The following is a 19,517-nucleotide window of genomic DNA, read 5'->3' on the forward strand; positions in this document are numbered from 1 at the left end:
CTCGGCGCTAAAAACATCCCGATAGAAACTACCCGAAATGGCACTCTGCTTTAATATATACCCCTCTTAACACCCGCAGGCGCCTTCCTAATTCACAAAGCTGAAGTCCAGCTTCTCCTCCTCCTGCTTACTGCGCTGTTCCGTCTGCCTCTCCACAGAAATCGCCTCTTTGATCAGGTTATACACCATGACTTTCTCCTCCGCACTGATGTCCGCCAGGATGTGCTTAAAAAACGAGGCATTCTTAAAGGCGATATTTCTAAAAACGTTTGTTACTTCTTTGAAATATACTGTCACGGTGCCACTTCTCGTGCCTACCACTGCTGCGCGGGGGAAACGGTTCTGTGGGCACGAACCCCCGTCAGCCAAACGCTCGTCAGCCAAACGCTCGTCAGCCAAACGCTCGTCAGCTAAACGCTCGTCAGCTAAACGCTCGTCAGCCAAACGCTCGTCAGCCAATCGCTCATCAGCCAAACGCTCATCAGCCAACCCCCCGTGTGCCAGACTTAACAGGTTAATCGCTTTGTCTTCATCTGCTTCGAATGTCAAGAAAGACTTTGTAATGTCAATCCTGTTGGCATCACATAAACGGCAAACTTGGTGAACAAAGGTGATGTAAGGAATAAGAATCTCCCTCACGAGTGCCTCTCTACTGATGAAGGTGTCAAAAAAGGAGTTTAAAATTTTGACGGGGTAGGTAATAATATCTTCCTCGAACGAATTAGGTGGTATCAATTCTTCGTAGTGCACATTATCCGTGGGATGGTTAACCATGAGGATGGGCAGCATGTCGTTTTTTATCAAATTGTGTGTAAAATAAAAAATGATTGAATCTTCCCTCTTTAGTAAAAGGGTAAATATATTCTTTATGACATTTAAAAAGGAGTGTATAATTTGGTTCTTTGTATGCCCGTTTTTTTCTTCTTTTTTTTTGGAGCTTATATTTGTTCGCCTCATTTCTATGCCCATGTCGTGGTATGCCATTTTCATCCTATGTGAGGCGGCGATAAACACCTGCAATATTTCTTGTGTGTAATGCACCTTGCTCCTTCCATTTATCATGTCTGTTGTGTTGATATAATGTATAAAAATTATTACCTTTATATAAAATAGTTTTAAGCGCGGCAAATCCTGGTCCTTCACCATTTTGGTCATTTTCCCTTTGTAGCTTTTCATATGGCTTAGGTAATTCTGCACATCACTTTCGCTGCAGTTTTGAAAGAACAACTTCAGCAGCCTGGTGCTCAGCTTTTCCTCCTTCAGGAGGTTTATCTTCTGGAGGAACAGTGCCTGCAGCAGCGTTTTTATTTTGTGCGCCAGCTTGGCTTCGGTCGCCTTCGCCACGGTCGCTTCTGCCTGGGGCTCTTCTGCCTCGGGCTCTTTTGCCTCGGGCTCTTCTGCATCGGGCTCTTTTGCCTCGGACTCTTTTGCATCTGCCGCCTTTGCATCTGTCACCTTTGCATCTGCCGCTTTTCCCTCTGCCGCTTTTCCCTCTGCCGCCTTTCCCTCTTCCAGCTGCGCCCCTTCTAACTTCTCCAGGAGGGTGTAGCAGCTGAGCACGGAGTTCCACAGCCGGGTTAGCATTTCTCCATCGTGCCCACCTCTGCAGGCAGCACCTCCGCTTTTATCACCGTAACGCTGCTTTGTCAAAAACTTACCCAATACGAATAAATGCAACGTGAATACTTTTCTCAGCACGCTGTGGTGGGTCCCCCCTGCACTTTGCACATTTGCGAAATGCTCATGCGCGACAGAGACAAATTCGAGCACGCTTGGTAAAACCTTTTCGTTCACCAAGGTTACCAAATGTTTCAGAACGTAATCCAAAACGGTTTTTAAAAAAGGGGTCGTTGACGCGTCGTAAAAACTCTGCGCCGTTGCACTGGGAAGAGACAACGGTTTAGACATGTCTCCACCGCCGTTACTTTTGCTTGAGTTCTCAATCCTATGAGATTTTTTCTCCCCCCCTACTGTGGTTACTGAAGTGGAGAACTGCGTCTCGCTCCATGTGATGTCCCCCTGCTCCGAAATGGAATTGATCACTTGGTGGGACAAATGTGAAAAAAATCCAGTCAAAGTTAAGTACCCAAAAATGAACGCAAAGTATATCTCCTTCGTTTCTTCTTTTAATCTGTCTTTGTGTTCCTTCAAATGGTAGCACAAAAAATATATTAATGTTTTGAAGAGCGTACAATTCTTGGCACTTATGACAAGGTCGTTGCTCCTCCTTATGACGTTTAAAAATTGCAAAAATATTGCAAATGCACTGAAATAAAAAATGGACAAGCTTCTTGCCTTTTCGTTCATACAGGTAAAAAATTTGTGAACCACTTCATCTTGGCAGTCCTCTCCTCCTTCTCCTATGTTATGTCCAAATGACCAAAAGTACAGAACAATCGTGTCATACAAAATGTAGCTAATATTCTTTACCACTGTTTTTATGTTAAAGATGCCAAGATTCAGTTGGGCCTTCTCTCTATTTATTACGTAGAGGCAGAATGATTTGTATGAAAAGAGGTAATACACGCAGGAGTCGAATTCTGAGAAGAACAGCGACGAGTTTATTGTAGGGATTTTCTTCCTTCCCCCTACATGTGAGGGATCATCCCCATTAGAAGCGTGATGTCCATTCATGGAAACATCCCTGTTAATCATGTCGGATTTTTCCCGATCATATCCTGTACATTCCGTGATTTCTTCCCTAACGGAATGACCTCCCTTCATGGCAAAATAAAAAAAGTATCCAACAAATTTTGAGTGCGAGTTGCACAACCCAATTTCGTTTAGGAATAGAAATAAATTGTATACCCTCATCAGTGGGTACAGAAAAAAGTGAGAAAATTGAAGATACTCATTGGGTTTATCTCCCATCACTTCAGGATTATCCCCCTCTGGAGGATGGCCATCTAGGTAGCTAAAATACAAAAAATGAAACGATTCATAGTACATTTTCAAGGACGTAAAAATATTAATTTCGTAATTTGTCAACAGCATAATTTCATGGGTACTAGATAATTCATCCAAAATTATTTTGGAGCTCTTAAAAATTTTTAACAATCGAATCAAAGCTTTTATGGCTAGTCTAGACAACTTCTCAAACCTGATTCCATGATTTATATTGTGCAATATAATTTTTAACATTGGTTCGAAATTATCATACATGGAAAATTTGTCCAGGATATTTTCTATGTCTATGTTGTTATATGTGGATTCCCATTTGGGGGTCTCCCCTTTGGTACACCTCCTACGAATGAGCATATCTTCGATGTAACTGATTTGGTCCTTCATTTTGTGGTTCCCTTCTCTCAAGCAGAAGTCGTCATGTGGGGGGATATATGCCGTTTTGTTCATTTTATTCCATGCGCTAGCTTGATGAGATGGCCCGAGGTCACTACAGCTGCTGTCACTGCCGCGGCTTCTTCGCGTGCACGCGCTGCTACCTCTCCCGATGCTACCTCTCCCGATGCTACTTCTCCCGATGCTACTTCTCCCGATGCTACTTCTCCCGATGCTACTTCTCCCAATGCTACTTCTCCCAATGCTACCTCTCCCGCTGCTACTTGGGGACCCTTTCTTGATGTACCTTTCTGGCGCAGCTCCCTTCAATTTCCCAGCATCACGAATCCTACCGCCCGCAGTTTTTTCCTGGCCGTTGGTTGGCACCCCCCCGCTCAGGTTCCCCTTCTTCAGGCGCTTCTTCACGTAGCTCACATAGTAAGCATCGTTGTGCACACACACAAGGGGGGAAAGACTAACAGTTTTTAAAAATAATAACAACAATTTCATTACCAAATATTTCGTGTCAAAGGAGAAGGTGAAATCACTTTGCTTCAATTTGAAAACGTTAAAAAAGTACATAGCCTTGTTTCCCCCCTTTTGCTCATTTTCTTCTTTTAAATTTATGTGCCTATGGTGGGAAAAATGCTTGCTAAACAATGAGGTGTAGAAGGTGGAGCAGCTCTTCAGTTCCTCGTTTGGTTGTTTCTCATTGGTTAGTAAATTATTTTCCTTCGTGCCATCCTGTTCATCCAATTTTTTATTACAATCATGACTTTCATACTTGGCGTACCTTCCCTTGGACCGATACTTTATGAGATCGTACAGGAACATATTTTTAGAATTTAAAATCCTCTCAAATAATTTTGTCCATTGGTTAACATTATAAAAGCCGTACGTCAGTATCCTCATTTTCAGCAAATTTGTGAAGCATTTATTCATCTTCTCCTCACTGTGGTGGTTATAAATCACCAACAGGTTATAATCAAAATTGTCGCTTAAAGGAACTTGAACCTTTTTCTTCAGCAATTTATACACGCAGTTTATTGCGACTTGAATTTTATTCCTATCGTTTTCCAAAAATATGTTCCTCTGTATCAGTATCGATATTTTGTTCATAAAATTTTCCAACTTGTTCTTCTTCACCAAACGGAACATGATGTTAATCGTGTTGAACAGACGTCGGTCCGTTTTCTTTTCATAACAGTTTAGGAAAATTTCGAATATGTTCAGTACTTGGCTCTCGACTTCGAAAAACGTTTGTCTCTGTGAGGAGGTCAGTTTCTTCTCCGTGGAGCGCTTCTTACAGGTGGGTAGTAGTCTGTGTCTTTTTTTGACCCCCTTCTTGGTGCTCCCTTTCCTTCCGCTTCGCATTCCCCCCTTCTGCAGAATCCTCAACAGGTTGTTAAACAGTCCTATAACACCCCCCACACGCTCAATTTCGAATCGGTACGTGTTCGCGTTCTCCGCCTTGAGTATGTAGGCCAACACGACATCCAGGCAGTCCCTAATCCTGCACAGGTTCACTCGCGTGTGCATTTTTCGTACCACCACGTTGAAGTTTCTCAAAACCTGCACGAACACTTTGTTATCGTGTGGAATTATCTTCAACATGTTCAGGTAGGTATCGAAGAATTCTTGAATCTTTCCCTTTTTTTGTTCAAACAGTTTACCATTCGCTAGTCTATCCACATGGTTTATCTTACCCGGTGTGCAGCTTCGTATGCCACTGCTGAAATATTTTTCCAATTTACCCCTTCTTGCGCGCTTGTCAAGTTCACTAAGTTTGATTCCTCTACAGGGGCTTCTCCTCATCCGTCGTCCTAAAAAGCTGAGCGGTTGGCATAAATCCAACGTTCGGAAGTTTGCGAGCGTGAAAATGGCTTTCTTGGGATTGAAATTTTTTGTGCCTCTCCCTTTAGCTGCGAAAAGGCTCCAACTGCGTGTGCTACTTGGAGTATCCAAAAAGGTGCTGCTACATAAAGAGCCTGCACTTAAATTACTAGAGAGGTAAGTCTCCCCCACTTTGACCATTTTGCTTTCTTTCGTCGCATTAATCACATCCTTCATCACATATGAATTATTATCTTCAATTTTGATATAAGACAAAATGACACTTTTTAGAAACGTGGAAAAAACGATACACAAATATTGTTCCTGTAGGATCTGTGTGGAGTATGCCTGGTACAATTTCGTGACATAACTGAAGATGTAAGAGTCTATATTATCATCGTGACAAATAAAATGTGTCAAAATTTTTATCAAAAGAGTATTTAAAAGTCCACTATTTGGATTAACAAAATGGCTATTTAGTACATTAAATATGGGCAACATACATTTAAATATTTTTCCTTTTTTTTGTTAAAAAAATTTTTTTTTTAAAAAGTTATTCAAAATTAGCAAATAAATTATTAACTCGTTTTTATTTAAGTCCACATTTAGGATACACCTGTAGATATTTTTTATGATGCCGTTGAAATATTTTTTTTTTTCTACATACAATTCGAACAGATGCACGAAATGGATTAGCACTAATTCGTAATAGGCTTCGTAGTTATTCGTCAGCATGTTTAGGATGTCCAATTCTGGGTCTTCCCCAAACAGTTGCCTCTTCCTTTTGCCAACATCGGTAGTAGTTTTCTTCCTTTTTTTCTTTGCCCTGCGGTTTGCTTCTCCCCTCTGCAGGATGTTAATAACTGCGTTGTTAAAATTGTCTTTGTCTTTATTTTTCACCAAGTAGATCAGCAACTCCAGGAAGACTTCGAAGGGCGCTCCCTCGAGGGACTTGGCCTGGATCAGCGCTTCCCATATGGGGGCAAAAGGTTGGTTCGAGGGGACAGTCACAGTGGCCGTATTAGCAGTGGTGATAGCTATTGTAGTGGCACTACTACTGCTGCCCCGTTTGTAATTTCCCCCCAAACAGCTTCCCTCACAAGGGGATCGCTCCTCGACAGATTCGATACACATTTTGGTTCCATTTTTCCCAATCACAGCGTCCTCTGAAGACCCTCCATTTTTCGCTCCCTTTCCCAGTTTCTGCTTCACAAATTTGAAGACGCGGCAAAAAATCTTCAGCATGTAAATCAAGAAAATCAAAAAAATATTTTCAATATTTATCAATCTGCACATTTGAGTAAATCCGTACTCGAAGAAGTGGAAGGACTTTCTTCCCTCTCTTTTGGAGTAACTTCCAGTGTTGCTGTTTTTCTCTTTGCCTTTTCTCACAGGGGTTATCGTGCCGACCTGTGCTTCATAATTTCCCCAGCCATTGTCGTAATGGTCCTTTTTTGCCTGATATATTTTGCGCAAGAAATCGAACAGGGTCTGCACAATTTTGTAAATATGATCAAAAAAGAAAAAGGTCAGAATGTCTGATACTAGAATAGTGTGCACACTTTTTAAGATGTACACTAGGATGAATAAATTATCCACGATAAAGAAATTCGCTGAGTTCATTTTTTTTTTTTAATTTGTTCTTCATAGGAAGTGATAAAACGCTGCATTTTTTCCTCCTCAATTTCGTTCAGCATTTCGCGCAGGATATCCATCAGCAGTTTGAAAAGGACATTGTCGTAGAGCAACTCTTGTTTCGCGAAATGTTTCTGCGTCCTTTCGGGGGTCTTGGTTGCGCGGGGTTCCTTTTCGGAGATGCCTTCCCCTCCATGGGGGTCTACGCCATTGTCGCTTTCCCCGAGGAGACCATCACCTCCGATCTGCCCACCGGTCTGCCCACCGCTCCGCCCACCGCTCTTCCCACCGCTCTTCCCACCGTTCTTCCCGCCGCTCTGCCAACCGCCCTGCCAACCGCCCTGCCAACCGCCCTGCTCACTGCGCCTGTTCCGCACCTCCTCGTACACAACCACCGACGTGATGGCATGAATAAGCGAAAAGGAAATTATTTTCCTCAGCTCGTTGATGGTCTTCAAAGGATGTGTCTGCACCTTGGACAAAAATAACTTGCATATATCAAAAACGCATAGAATTAAATTGTTCAAATGGTACAATCTGTAGAATCTCGAGGAGGAGTACAAAATCTTCTCTAACGAAACGGAGCTGATAATTAATATGCTCACTTGTTTTTCTATATCGTCAAAAGTGTTCAGAGTTAAGGAGGTCATAAAGTTGGCATTAATTATCGTAATGTAATTCACCAGCAGAGTTATTAAATTGTATGTATACTGGGGGAATTTTAAAAATATATTGACAAATAAATCTATGATGTGTCTAATTAGATCTATATCAATGTGAACTCCGTTCATGTTGTTTAGGATAATTTTCAAAAAGCTCTCATATTTGTCATACTTGTCCTTTTTTATGCTCCTATTGTTTACTATAGCTTTATTGTACAAAATGATGAGCCCTTTGAGGAGTATGTTATTTTTTTTTTTTTCATTAACATCTATATTTGTATCATTGTTTTGTATTAAATAATACTTTACTTGATTTTGTATGTAGGTTCTCACTTTGTTATTTTCTTCCGTGTTTTTTTCTTCACTCCTTTTATTTTTTCGCTTCATGGATGTGAACTCCTTTTTCGTTTTGCTGTCATTTGCTGAGTCCCTCCCGTTTTGACTCGAAGTGCTACTCCTTGGATTGTACCAACTTGAGTCATTCTTCCCTCCGTGCGGGTCACTCGATGGGGGGGCTTCACTCCAGTTTGCATTGCCAATCTGTGCGAAGTTTTTCTTTCCCTTTTCACCACTCTGGTTGGTATTTCTCTCCGCATCTCTCCTTCCTCCGTCGTCTATATTTTCACAAAATGACGAGCTGCTCTCCCTTTTCCCTTTTTCCGACTGTTCGAAAAGCCTACCGGATTGATTCGCGCAGTCTTTATTGTGCACCCCGTAGGTGCCTTTTTCCTCCTCCTCCTCAGGTGCAGTGCGCCTCCTCTCTGCGCGATCATCGTATTCGTTAGTGTACTCCATTTTGCACTTTTCCCTCTCTCTTTCTCTTTCTCTTTCTCTTTCTCTCTCCCTTTCCCTTTCCCTCTGCCTCGCCTTGTACTCCTTCTCCTTAACAATCGTATAGGTGTCTCTTTTTTTCTTCCTGACCAACTCTTCTACAATGTGGGTGAAGTAGAAGAGGAGGAAATTTATTTCAAAGCTATTTGCTATATTGTTCGTGTGGAGCGGATTCTTTACGTTTTTCATTTTGGCACAATTTGTGCATGTCACATCTAACAGGTGCAGAAACAGCTTGATAATTTTTATGACTGACTTTCCAGAAAATTTCTTCGAAAATGAGAGTAAATTTTTAAAGGCCTGTAAGAAAATGCTTCTCAACAGGGTACTACTTACCAGGGAGCAATACGTTTTGAAGATTTTTTTTTCCTCAATTGACATGTGTAAATCATCGTAACGCAGTGGTTCCTTTTCTTTCATCAATTTGTAGTCCTTCTCGAGGAGGTAATTGATAAACGAATCGCTGTCGTTTTCTTCCCCTCCAGCAGCCACAGATGCAGAAGCATATGCAGACACCGATGACGCCGCTCTCATTCTGGACCCCTTCTTCTGCTTTCTAAAAAATTCGTACACTTTGCCTCCTCCTCCGCCTCCATCTCCATCTCCACCATGGGAGTACATGTTCGTTCCAAAGTGGTGTAGCACATCTGCGTAGTAAGTGAGCTTCTCCAACTTCCTCAAAAAGTGGAGCTTCTTCAATTCCGTGTAATCGTGATGAAAATCGCTGAACATGTTCAACAAGGTCCTCTTAAAGAAGACCATAAAGGAAGCGAAGTCGTACACAAATAAGACGCTCTTTTTATTTCTCACAATTTTTTTATTAAATAGGTTATCCGTGAGAAATAAAAATCCATCCACGTGATCTAGCTTAATGTAATTTTTTCCTCCTTCTTTTTCTTCTAACTTTATTTTGCTAATTTTAGACACTATTTCGTCTGTTGCGATTTTTAAAAAGCCGGAAAAAAAACTTTTTTTTTTGCTTTCATCGGTTGTCGTTTTGCTGCCTTTGATGTTCCTCCTTTTTGCCTTATCATGCGCGTAACTTTCTTTATCTTCATTTTTTGCTTCCTCCTCATCTTCTTCTTCTGCTTCTTCGTCTGCCTCTTCGTCTGCTTCTTCTTCTTCATCTTCTTCCTCTTCTTCCCCCTCCGCAGCTGTGCCACTCCCAAATGACGGCATCCCATCTGCGCCATCTCTGGAGCTACTTTTCCCTGCACTGTGGTCGTTAATACTTCGGTTATATCTCACATTGGAGCAATTACAGAACATGACTGTGAGAAGCTTGATAATGTGCCTGAGGTTGATCAGGCAGACATACGTACTCAGGTAAGTATCGTCAATGATACAATTTACAAAAAAATCGAACTCTAGGAGGGAGTACTCAGGGTGTACAATAAACATCGACGTGAGACACTTAACAATTCTGTATTTAATTAATTCATCCTTTTCATTAAATTGTCTTTTCAAAAATTTGTATATCTTTTCACTGTCGGGGGGGGTCATTTCCGCTATTTTTATTATTTTGTTTGCGCACTCGAGGTAGAAGTACTTGGATTCTTGGCTCTCCGATTTTTTTATTTTTTCTGGGGTGGGGGGGAAAGGCAGCGTGGTAAATGGGTGTATCGTGACAAACTCAATCGGGTGCACAGTGGGAAGCTCAATCGGGTGCATAGTGGCATGCTAAATCGGGAGCATAGTGGCATGCTAAATCCGTTGAACTGCGGCATGGCCGAATGGGCGCATGCCACCCCGCGGCGCCTATGCGGCAGAAACGCACAAACGGAGCCCCCCCATCCGGAAGGCACCGTATCACAAAGCAGTCCCCCTCGTGGTACGCCTTACTTGAGTACTCAATCAGGGAAGAAATGTGAGGAGAGATCCGAGCATGTACATGTGCCAAAATTAGGGATGTGAAAAGAAGCGTATTTTTTTGAAAATGCTCATGCAGCCTTTTCAATTCACTTGGGGAGTTAACCAACGATCTGTTCAGGGTCATCTCAAATAACCTGCCATACAGTTCCCTAATATTATAGCTTGTGTAGGTGCACATATTTAGGTAAAATATGGCTACCAATTTTAAGACAAAATTCGTGTTATTTTTTTTTAAAATAAAAATTAATGTATTATCTACATTTTCAAAGGCATTCATTAAATGCTTTTTATTCACTTGATGGATGAGGCTATTTAAAATAAACAAATTTTTTATTATCCTGATATTTGCTACATTGTTATGTACACCTATATTTGTCATGTTTTCAAACTCCTTCGTCATAATGTGGTAGCTACTTTCTAACTCGCTAAGATGCCTCATCATTTTATCCCCCTCGTCTATGTGTTGTTGTTCTTCCTCTGCGGTCATCTTCTCATCAGCGGAGATGTGGCAACAACAGGGGGGGGAGAGGGGTTAGCAAATTGGGTCCTTCAAGCAAATGTGGCCATACGTCTGGTACGAAAAAAGAGCAATATTGAGGTGGTCTAAAAAAAAAAAAAAAATTGGCTTCACAACTCACTGATAGACCTTTTTTGCTAACTTATACAAAGATGTTCTTTTCCATGCCTTCTTCTTTTTCCGTGGGCATGGATACTCTTATGTGTCATGGTGGGCTGCCCGATTGGGAAATCTCAATGAGAAGAAGGGGCGGGCACCACAGGTAGGCTCAAATGCAGGCATATAATATAAGTATACATAAGTATTCGCTTGTATAAACACATATGTGTGAACAAACCAGGGGGGGGAAGCCTTCTCAGCGTGCTGCTAGGTTGGCTGAGAACGACGCCTCTCTGCGCTCCTGCGAACGGGTCGTATGTACATTCGTGTGCCAACAGAAAAGTTAGCACCAATTGGGAAGTCACTTTACATGCTGGAGTCCATCCATGGCGAGCTTTTCCCCCTTGGCATTACTTAAGCATTACAAGAAAGAAAACACAAGGAGGGATATCCTCCTATTTTCTGCTCAAAAGGGGAATGCAAAAATGGAAACGAATCTATACGCTCCATTAGTGCTGCATTTCATTCGTACACTTATGCACCCGCGCTGAATGGTGAATTTTTTCCCCGTGTAAGTTAGCGAAAAAGAAAAGCAGCCTTTTTGCGTTTTCGCCGAAGTGAAAGGCACGATTTCCTCTCAGTTCGGAAAAAAAAAAAACATACATACATGCATACGTATATACATATATACATAAATACATACATAAATACATATATACATGCGTACATAGCGCTACATACGTGGCACATACCGCATACCACATACTGCATACCACATACTTGTGCAAGTAACGAACAACCGCGAAATCGCTTGTTCCCCTTTTTTAAAAACGGTACCAGGATAGCTTCGCTCAAGTGTGCGGGAGCCCCCTCGGGTGTTCTCCTCGTAGTGCCACTCCGTTCGCATGTGGGGCAGCCAAATGAATGCGCAGTGAGGAATGCTGAGAGGTATTACTATTTATGCGGTCTATGGGGAAGGTCTCTTACATTATGTTTCATTTTGTTAGGGTTTTCCGTGCTTTGTTGCTTCTCCCACCCCTCTGCTTTACCTTTTCTGTAGAACCCAGCACACACCATGGCAGAGCACTTGGGGCGAAACAAAAATGTGACAAATGGAAGGCTCGCCATGTAACGACCCAACTAGTTGTCCGCATAACCCGCATTAGTGTTTCACCTTCAAGTTTTCCATTTTACCAAATAATTTTCACACCGCTTTATGCTATGATGCTGCTCAGATCGAGTCTATCATGTTTCATGCTGAGAAGAAAAGCCACGTGTTTAAGGACCCCCTTAAGGACCCCTGCTGAGGAGTGCTGTTCATCTCCTCAAAAATGCACATCCGGTAGGAACAAATTGGAACGCCGTTGTGGCAAAGTTGAACCGGAGCGCACGACGGAACTAAGTCCAAAAAGGGCAATTGTGCAAATGGGCAAATGGGAAAATGGGCACATGGGGAATTGTGCAAATGGACAAACTACCACAAATGAACCAAAAAAATAGAACCAAAAAAAAAAAAAACAACAAACAAAGGATGGGACGCAGTTCAGAGTGAATATGCACGAACGGGGAGGTAAACTCTTCTTCGCAAAATGGGGTACTTCGCAAAATGGAGTAATTCACAAAATGGAGTACTGCACAAAATGGTGTACTTCACAAAATGTGGGCGGCCTCCATGCCAAGGGTTAAGCAGTGCAGTAACCCTGCGGTATGCCAATTACAAATGGGCAATATTTCTTGGAGAAAGAATTGCACAAGTGACGGTTTCTATGTGTCCACTCCACGGTGAGACCACACAGGTGCGCTGTGTCATCACGCGTTTCTTCTTCTTCTTCTTCTTCCGTTTCTGCTTTTGCCGTTTCTGATTTTGCCTTTTCTGCTTCTTCCGTTTCTGCTTCTGCCATTTCTGCCTCTGCCATTTCTGCCTCTGCCGCTTGTGCTTCTGCCGCTTGTGCTTCACGCTGTGCCGCGCCCCCAGCCCCCACACTCGCGCTCAAAAGAAGAGGCGCCCCCGCTTGAGGAGGGATATGACGAGGCTATAAATAAATATTGCAGTAAATATTAGGGACACCACGTAAGAAACGAACTTCAGGCGCTTCGTCCTCCGCTGCTCCTCCTGCAGTTGCCGGTTAGCCAACTCTTGTTCGTTCTGCTCGTCCTCTAACTGAGAGTAGTGCTTATCGATGGCCTGATAAAACAGGTGGCGCTCCTCCTTACTGAGGTTCATCTTCTTCAGTGTAGAATCATTAACATCTAGGAAAGCCTGATCGACGTACACATAATTATGTTTGTAAAAATGTGGAATCAGGGATTCTAAATTATGCATCTTGAGAAAATGGGAGACATCAGTTTTTAGCATTGCCTCTTCGTAGTTCTTCCTCTTCCGGATTTCTTTCTCCTGATTAATTTTTTTTTTCTTCTTCCTTCAGTATATCATTTTCTTCATGTTTTTTTAAAATATCATCATACGTTTCGTTGTTACTGTTTTTTAAGCATCCATCAAATTTGTGCTTCAAAAACAGATGGCATAGACCTTTTTGGTTTTCCTTTGCTGCTATATGTAGGGGGGAATTATTTTCATTGTCGAGGCAATTTTTTATGTCTACCTTTTGTGTTAGTAGAATACTCTGGGCTATATTTCCTAAGTGCTCCCTCGCACAAATATGCAGAACAGAATTCATGTCCTCGTCTTTTATGTTCACATCTGCACCCTTTTCGATGAGTAAAATGGCTGCTTCTTCTTTACTCCTCTTAATTGAGCACATTAGGGGAGTATTATTTGCATTATCTAGGGCATTAATCTGGGCATGATTTTTTATCAACAATTCTATGCCTTTAACATAGTTATACTCACTAGCTATATGCAGACTCGTTTTTCCGTTTTTGTTTTTTTCGTTTACATCAATTTTTTTATCGATTAATAATCTACTCACATTGATCATGTCATGTCCAAGCACCATGCACTTCATCAAAGCATTGTCCTTCTCCTTTTTATCTTTTAAAAAAATATTAACATTACGCTCATTCACGAGGTAGTAGCAACATTCGGCGCACCCCTTTTCGATCCCAAATAGTAGGAGCGTTAATCCTTCCTTGTTATACGAGTTTAGGTTCACATCGCCTTCACTTTCTATGCTGTTCTTGAATTTTGCCACGTCGTCCTTTAGAATGGCTTTCCAAATCTTGGAGCTCATCTTTCGGGGCGTCTGTGCTCGTGCCCGGGGGGGTACGAACTACACGCGGAGAAATAAGCTGTATCGGGGGAAACAAGCTGTACGGGGGGGAAACAAGCTGTACGGGGGGGAAGAAACTGCACGCGGGGGAAGAAACTGCACGCGGGGGAAGAAACTGCACGCGGGGGAAAAGAACTGTACGGGGGGAGTTGCACAGCACGCTTCCGCTGCGGGAGGAAGCCCCACCTGAACGGGGGAAAGGAACACTTGACGAGCTACTCCCCTTTCGAACTAGCCATAAGCGAGCCCCTACGTTGAAACGCAAGAGAAGGGATGTCACCGAAATTTGGCAATACTTACAACACATGTATATCGGCGATACACAGCCTATGCCTTTTTGCGTAGGGAGAAAGAGCGGGGGAAGAAGTGGGGGAAGAAGCGGAGGGAAAAAATGATCCCAAATTATGCTTCTAATAGTGCTTCTAAATTTTGCCCCTCAATTTGCCCCTCAATTTGCCCCTCAATTTTGCCCCTCAATTTTGCCCCTCAATTTTGCCCCTCAATTTTGCCCCTCAATTTGCCCCTCAATTTTGCCCCTCAATTTCGCCCCTCAAATTTGCTTTTAATTTTTCCATCGAGGGCAATAACCCTTACATAATGCGAAAAGAGATCGACATTTTCACCCTTCATCACAGCGTGAATTTTTATGGAGTACGTTTTTCTCCGTGGAACCTTTACGCTATGTGCTTATCAACAAAGCATGGCACGTTTTTTTTTTTTTTTTTTGCTTTAGCTCATTTGTTCATTATTTTTTTTTTGTTTTTTTTTTTTCCATATGTGACAAGTGGTATGCACTCCTGAACAATCTACATTGTACACCTTAGTCGTGTTAACTTAAGGAGCGAATGTTTGCTCCCCCCCCAATTTTTTTCGCATACTTTTTACCAGATAGGGTGTTTTGTTTTTACCCTACGTGATGAGTGTTTCTACTGAAATGTCACCATCGCGCTACTTCTTTACTGCCTTCGAGATACACTTGCGGTACATTGGAGGATCAGTCCCCCTTAATCATGTTTCCCCACGAACGGTGGGATCGTGAACCCGTTGTAGCTTCTTACAGAGAACAACGAGAAGAACTTTTTTTTTTTGAACATACTTAATTTAGAGCACAGCTTGCCATCATTTAGGGTTACCCTTTTTTTTTTTTTCGTCCCCATTTTGAATGATCCCCTTCGCCGTGCTGGCCCTCTACCGAATTGCACCCACATCTAGGTGCTTTCTAGGGGGATAGATTCCTACACCGTTTAGCATCCTAGCGTCTTAGCGCCCTGCACTGTTGAGCTTCCTCCACTGTTGAACATCTCACCCGATTAGTCCCTCTCCCCTTGATTAGAGGCTCCTCCAAAATAGCCGCCTCCTTGTGTCGATGTCCCAAAAGTAGTATGATACCGCCCAGAAACGTTTGGCTCAAAATTGAGCGCGAGCTAGCCTTTTTTCGCCAGCTGAAGAGACTAAAACGGATTGACACAGAAACGAGGCGTATGCAGGGAAATGGCGAGGGGACATTGGAAGCGAGTAGTGCGCACAACAGGCATAAGGATAGCAAGGTGTACCTCACAAATAGCAAAATAAGTAAAGACAATCCACGTGTTAGCGCTTCTAACGCGAAGGGGAAGAGGGATGGCCGATGGGATGATAACACGGCTAACTACACACACATGCACACAAACAACGACAGGAGGAACCTCACCAGTCACTACGAAGGACAGCGTTACAATAGCAAAATTTTACCAATCCGATTGCAAAGTGTCGGTGACAGTAGTCCCCCAAGTGGCAGCAAGAGCCAATGGCCGACCCCCCGCAGTGAACAATCCGGAAGTTCCCCCCACACACACGGAAATGGAAACCCTAATTTGTACATAAACAAATTGCACGACTATCTGGACATAGCACAAAAATCAGAAAATGAAAAAATAAAAATAAATAAAATACTAAACAGATTGAGAAACGAAAATTTAACAATACATTCTATCTTAGAGGTGTTAAAAAGTTTGTGTATCATTTTGTTAAAGAGGACTCCTCATCATTTGGATAATTTAATACCAGTAGATTACTTGAATACAAAAAATGTAGTGAAAAAATACAACAGCTATTTTGAAGAATACTTTACCCATGTGGAGAGATACATACACAACAACATTTGCCTCATTAACGAACGAAATATTTTTGACCTGTTCAAATATATGTATTATCTGAATTATGCTCTAAAATTGGAGGTTATAGAACTACTGCAGGAGAAGTTCTACTTGCACATGGATAAACTAGATAATTTGAAAACGGTGCAGATATTCTACATGATCCAGTCTTTTTACCAGCACTTTTATTCGAAGGAAGTGGACAGTTACCTCACCTTAATTGTGGATGATAAGTTGAGTACAGCCTATAACGATGACCTAGTTAGGGGAAAACCAACCTATTGGAGTTACCCATCTCAGGATAACAAGTACACCTTTGGAGAGCTGTTTAACGAGACTTCCTCCAAATGGACCCTAGGTAGTAACAATAATGGGTTGTTTATAAGCGGTTCTGAAAAGGGGAACAACAACTTCCTACGGGGAGAGCCCCCCCTGTGGAACGAGCACCTGAACGGGGACTATAACGATGGGGAAGTAACAAATTTGGTCACTTCAAATGATGCAGCTACAAACCAAAGAAGGGTTGGAGAGTCCGCCTTTTTTTCCAAATCAGCTGGAAGGGGTAACCCCATGGAAGTAGCAACGTCGATACACATACAACAATTTGGAGACTCCTCAAAACATACGTATGATCCTACTGAAGAGAGGAGAAAAAAAATAGAAGGTGATGAAATTTTAACAATTTTTAAGTACATTGAAAATTTTCATCACAAAATGAATTTTTACTACACAGATAAAGTGGTGACCTTTTTGAAAAAAAATCGAAATGAACTCTCCACGGATACTCTCTTATGCGTAGCGAACATTTACCTAAACGGTACTGACGAAATGATGAGCAGGAATTTGACACAAGTCTTACACGACCGAGTGGACCACATGAATGAGGACCAGTTAGTGCGCCTAGCTGACTATTTGAAGAGGGCGAAAAATGTACAAAGCATCCTCATAGGGGGAAGCAGCATGGGGGGAAACGGCATAGGGGGCATCAGCATAGAAGGCATCATGATGGGAGATAAAAAGGACGGCAACAAGGACATCCCATTGGTCAGCAAAATTCTCCACAAAATAAAAAACGATAGCGAATTGATCACTCCGAATAATCTCGCATCGATGTATTTAAACATGCACGAAGTTGTTAACAAATTGTTGCCGTCCTCAGTTAACACTACCTACGGGAAAGATGACCCTCTACTGAGGCAGGAGAAAAAAAAAGGGGCTCATGAAGACACTCGTGAGGACACTCGTGAGGACACTCGTGAGGAAGTTACTCCGGAGACACTCGCGGAAAGGAAAAATTTTACCACAATGGGTAGCATCCCCATTGGAGATGACAAAAAAGGATCAGTCATAATGACAGGAGGTGTGTTAGAGAAGAACTCTCTTACGCAAGAACTGATCAAATTCTGTGATAACTGCGTGAACAGCATTTCGCACTTCCCATCCGTCCTGAGTCTGTACCTTTTGTACATAAAAAACGATGCGATAAAGCATAAGACAATACAGGCATTTGAAAAAAAAATAAAAATGAATAAACATAAATTGACGCAGGAAAACATTTCGAATATAATTCTGTCCTTGAGTATTTACCCGTACCATACGACGCAGATGTTCACCTACTTGGAAAATGTAATCGGTGAAAAATTAATCAGCGCGAGGGGCCGCTCCGGGGGGGTCGCTCACGAAGCGGGGGTGATGCGATCGGGAGAGGGCACAATGGGAGAGGGCACAACGGGAGAGGCCGCTACGGGAGAGGTCGCAACGGGAGAGGGCTCAACAGGAGAGGCCGCTACGGGAGAGGTCACAACGGTGGAAAGTGATGCAAACTATGCGAAACACTGCATGCATGTGGACGCGAACTACCTAATTGACATATCACTGGCCTTCGGAATCGCCGGGAGGAAGAACCTAAACCTGTGGAAATTTATAGACGCTCGAAAAATAGTTCTAACGTGTAACAAAAAACTGCTCCTATACCTATCATACAGTTTTCTGCTGACCAATTATGTCTGCCCGGTGTCGTGGTTTTTTCTCATAAAAAGGATCGTGGATGATGTGAGGGCCTTCAACAAAAAACAGTATGAGTTATTGTACGAAATATTGAAGTGTGCCATGATATTTAACTACATAGACTTGAATAATTTCTCTAGTGGAAATTCATTCGGTTATGTAAATAGGTGGAGAAGGAGTCAGCCACCGGAAGAAACCTCCTTAAACAGCTACACCAATAAGAATATGAACAGCCCAGCTAGCCATTTTCTTAAAACATTTCAGTACCTTCTAAACGCTTCCTATTTTCACTACAAAATGAAGTTGATAAATAATCAGTACATTTCCAAAGTTCCTTACGAAGAAGTTTTTAATTACTTAAAATTAAAGTATGAGAAAAATGTGGAATTTAAACAGCTGTATATAATGCCCTATTTGCTTACTGACTATAATGTCATCATTGACCCCCTGCCTAGTACTCCTATTCACAGATGTAGTGGATACATCATGGGAGAAATACAACTCAAGCACAAAGTATTTCAGTGCGATAACTACGTAGTTTTGTCCTTTTATGATGGCATGTGGGATGAATTTTTAAAGGTGCCCCATGGGGGCGGAGAGCTCGCTTATGATATCAAAGCCCTAGCGGAGCATTTCAAAACATACACCGAGTCCCACATCAAAATTAAAATTAACAAGGCCGCCACGGTTCGCGCGGGTGTCGGTATGCACAGCGGTGGGGTGAGTGCCATATCCGGCAACCACCCCAGTGGCGGAGCCATTTCCCCCTTTGCGCTTGACAGCAAAGCCAGAGGCGGCGGACCCCCACCAGGCGTTAATTATCTTAAGTACACGAAGAAGGACTCCCCACAAGAGCAGAGAAGCAAGTACTTAACACACAAGCCCAACAGTATGAGCTCTAATCAAGATCACAATAAATACTTAAAAATTAAAACAAAAATGGGGAGGAAAGCGGCCTGATGGTATATGTTTTTTTTTTTTCCAAGGGGGTTCTTCACTTTGGCGAAGTGATACATGGGGTTGATCACAAGTAGGAGATCAATCGGGGAAGTCACGTGGGGCAACTCATATGGAGAAAATAACACCCAAATGGTGCATTGCCAAGCCGCATGAAGAAGCCACTTAACTAAGGTGCGCACCGGAGCCACATGAAGAGGCCACTTAACCAAGGTGCGCTCCGAAGCCACATGCATAGCTGGGCGGCGAAGCCCCTTCCCCTTCGTCCCATCGCAGCGCATGCATTTGTGCATGCGCCCCCCCAAGGCACCAGTGTCTATGCCTGTTTTTTTTTCTTTTCCTTCACCACATAACAGCAGTGAAAAGGAAAATACAGCAAAAAAAAAAAAAAATGTTCAACCGATTTTGAGGAAAGCCCTTCTGAACAATTTGAATAGTATATATGTATGTATATGTATATGTA

The 19,517-nt window shown here is 42.4% G+C and overlaps 3 protein-coding genes across 3 annotated transcripts; 1 reads left to right on the forward strand and 2 right to left on the reverse strand.

Annotated features, from left to right (window-relative positions):
- Window positions 1-87: 87 nt before the first annotated feature.
- PCYB_142320 (hypothetical protein) lies at window positions 88-6,405 on the reverse strand (the record flags this gene model as incomplete). Its single annotated transcript, XM_004224703.1, has 2 exons — window positions 88-5,560; window positions 5,693-6,405. The coding sequence occupies 2 exons, from the start codon at window positions 6,403-6,405 to the stop codon at window positions 88-90; spliced, it is 6,186 nt and encodes a 2,061-aa protein (XP_004224751.1).
- A 5,534-nt stretch (window positions 6,406-11,939) lies between these two features.
- Window positions 11,940-13,081, reverse strand: PCYB_142330 (ankyrin; the record flags this gene model as incomplete). Its single annotated transcript, XM_004224704.1, has 2 exons — window positions 11,940-11,982; window positions 12,810-13,081. The coding sequence occupies 2 exons, from the start codon at window positions 13,079-13,081 to the stop codon at window positions 11,940-11,942; spliced, it is 315 nt and encodes a 104-aa protein (XP_004224752.1).
- A 2,207-nt stretch (window positions 13,082-15,288) lies between these two features.
- Window positions 15,289-19,056, forward strand: PCYB_142340 (hypothetical protein; the record flags this gene model as incomplete). The annotated part of the gene is made up of 3 exons (XM_004224705.1): window positions 15,289-15,703; window positions 16,325-17,553; window positions 18,076-19,056. Coding segments are annotated over exons 1-3 (2,574 nt in total), but the record flags the coding sequence as incomplete, so codon positions are not given.
- Window positions 19,057-19,517: the final 461 nt, after the last annotated feature.

Source organism: Plasmodium cynomolgi, chromosome 14, assembly GCF_000321355.1.
Source record: "Plasmodium cynomolgi strain B DNA, chromosome 14, whole genome shotgun sequence".
NCBI lineage: Eukaryota > Apicomplexa > Aconoidasida > Haemosporida > Plasmodiidae > Plasmodium > Plasmodium cynomolgi.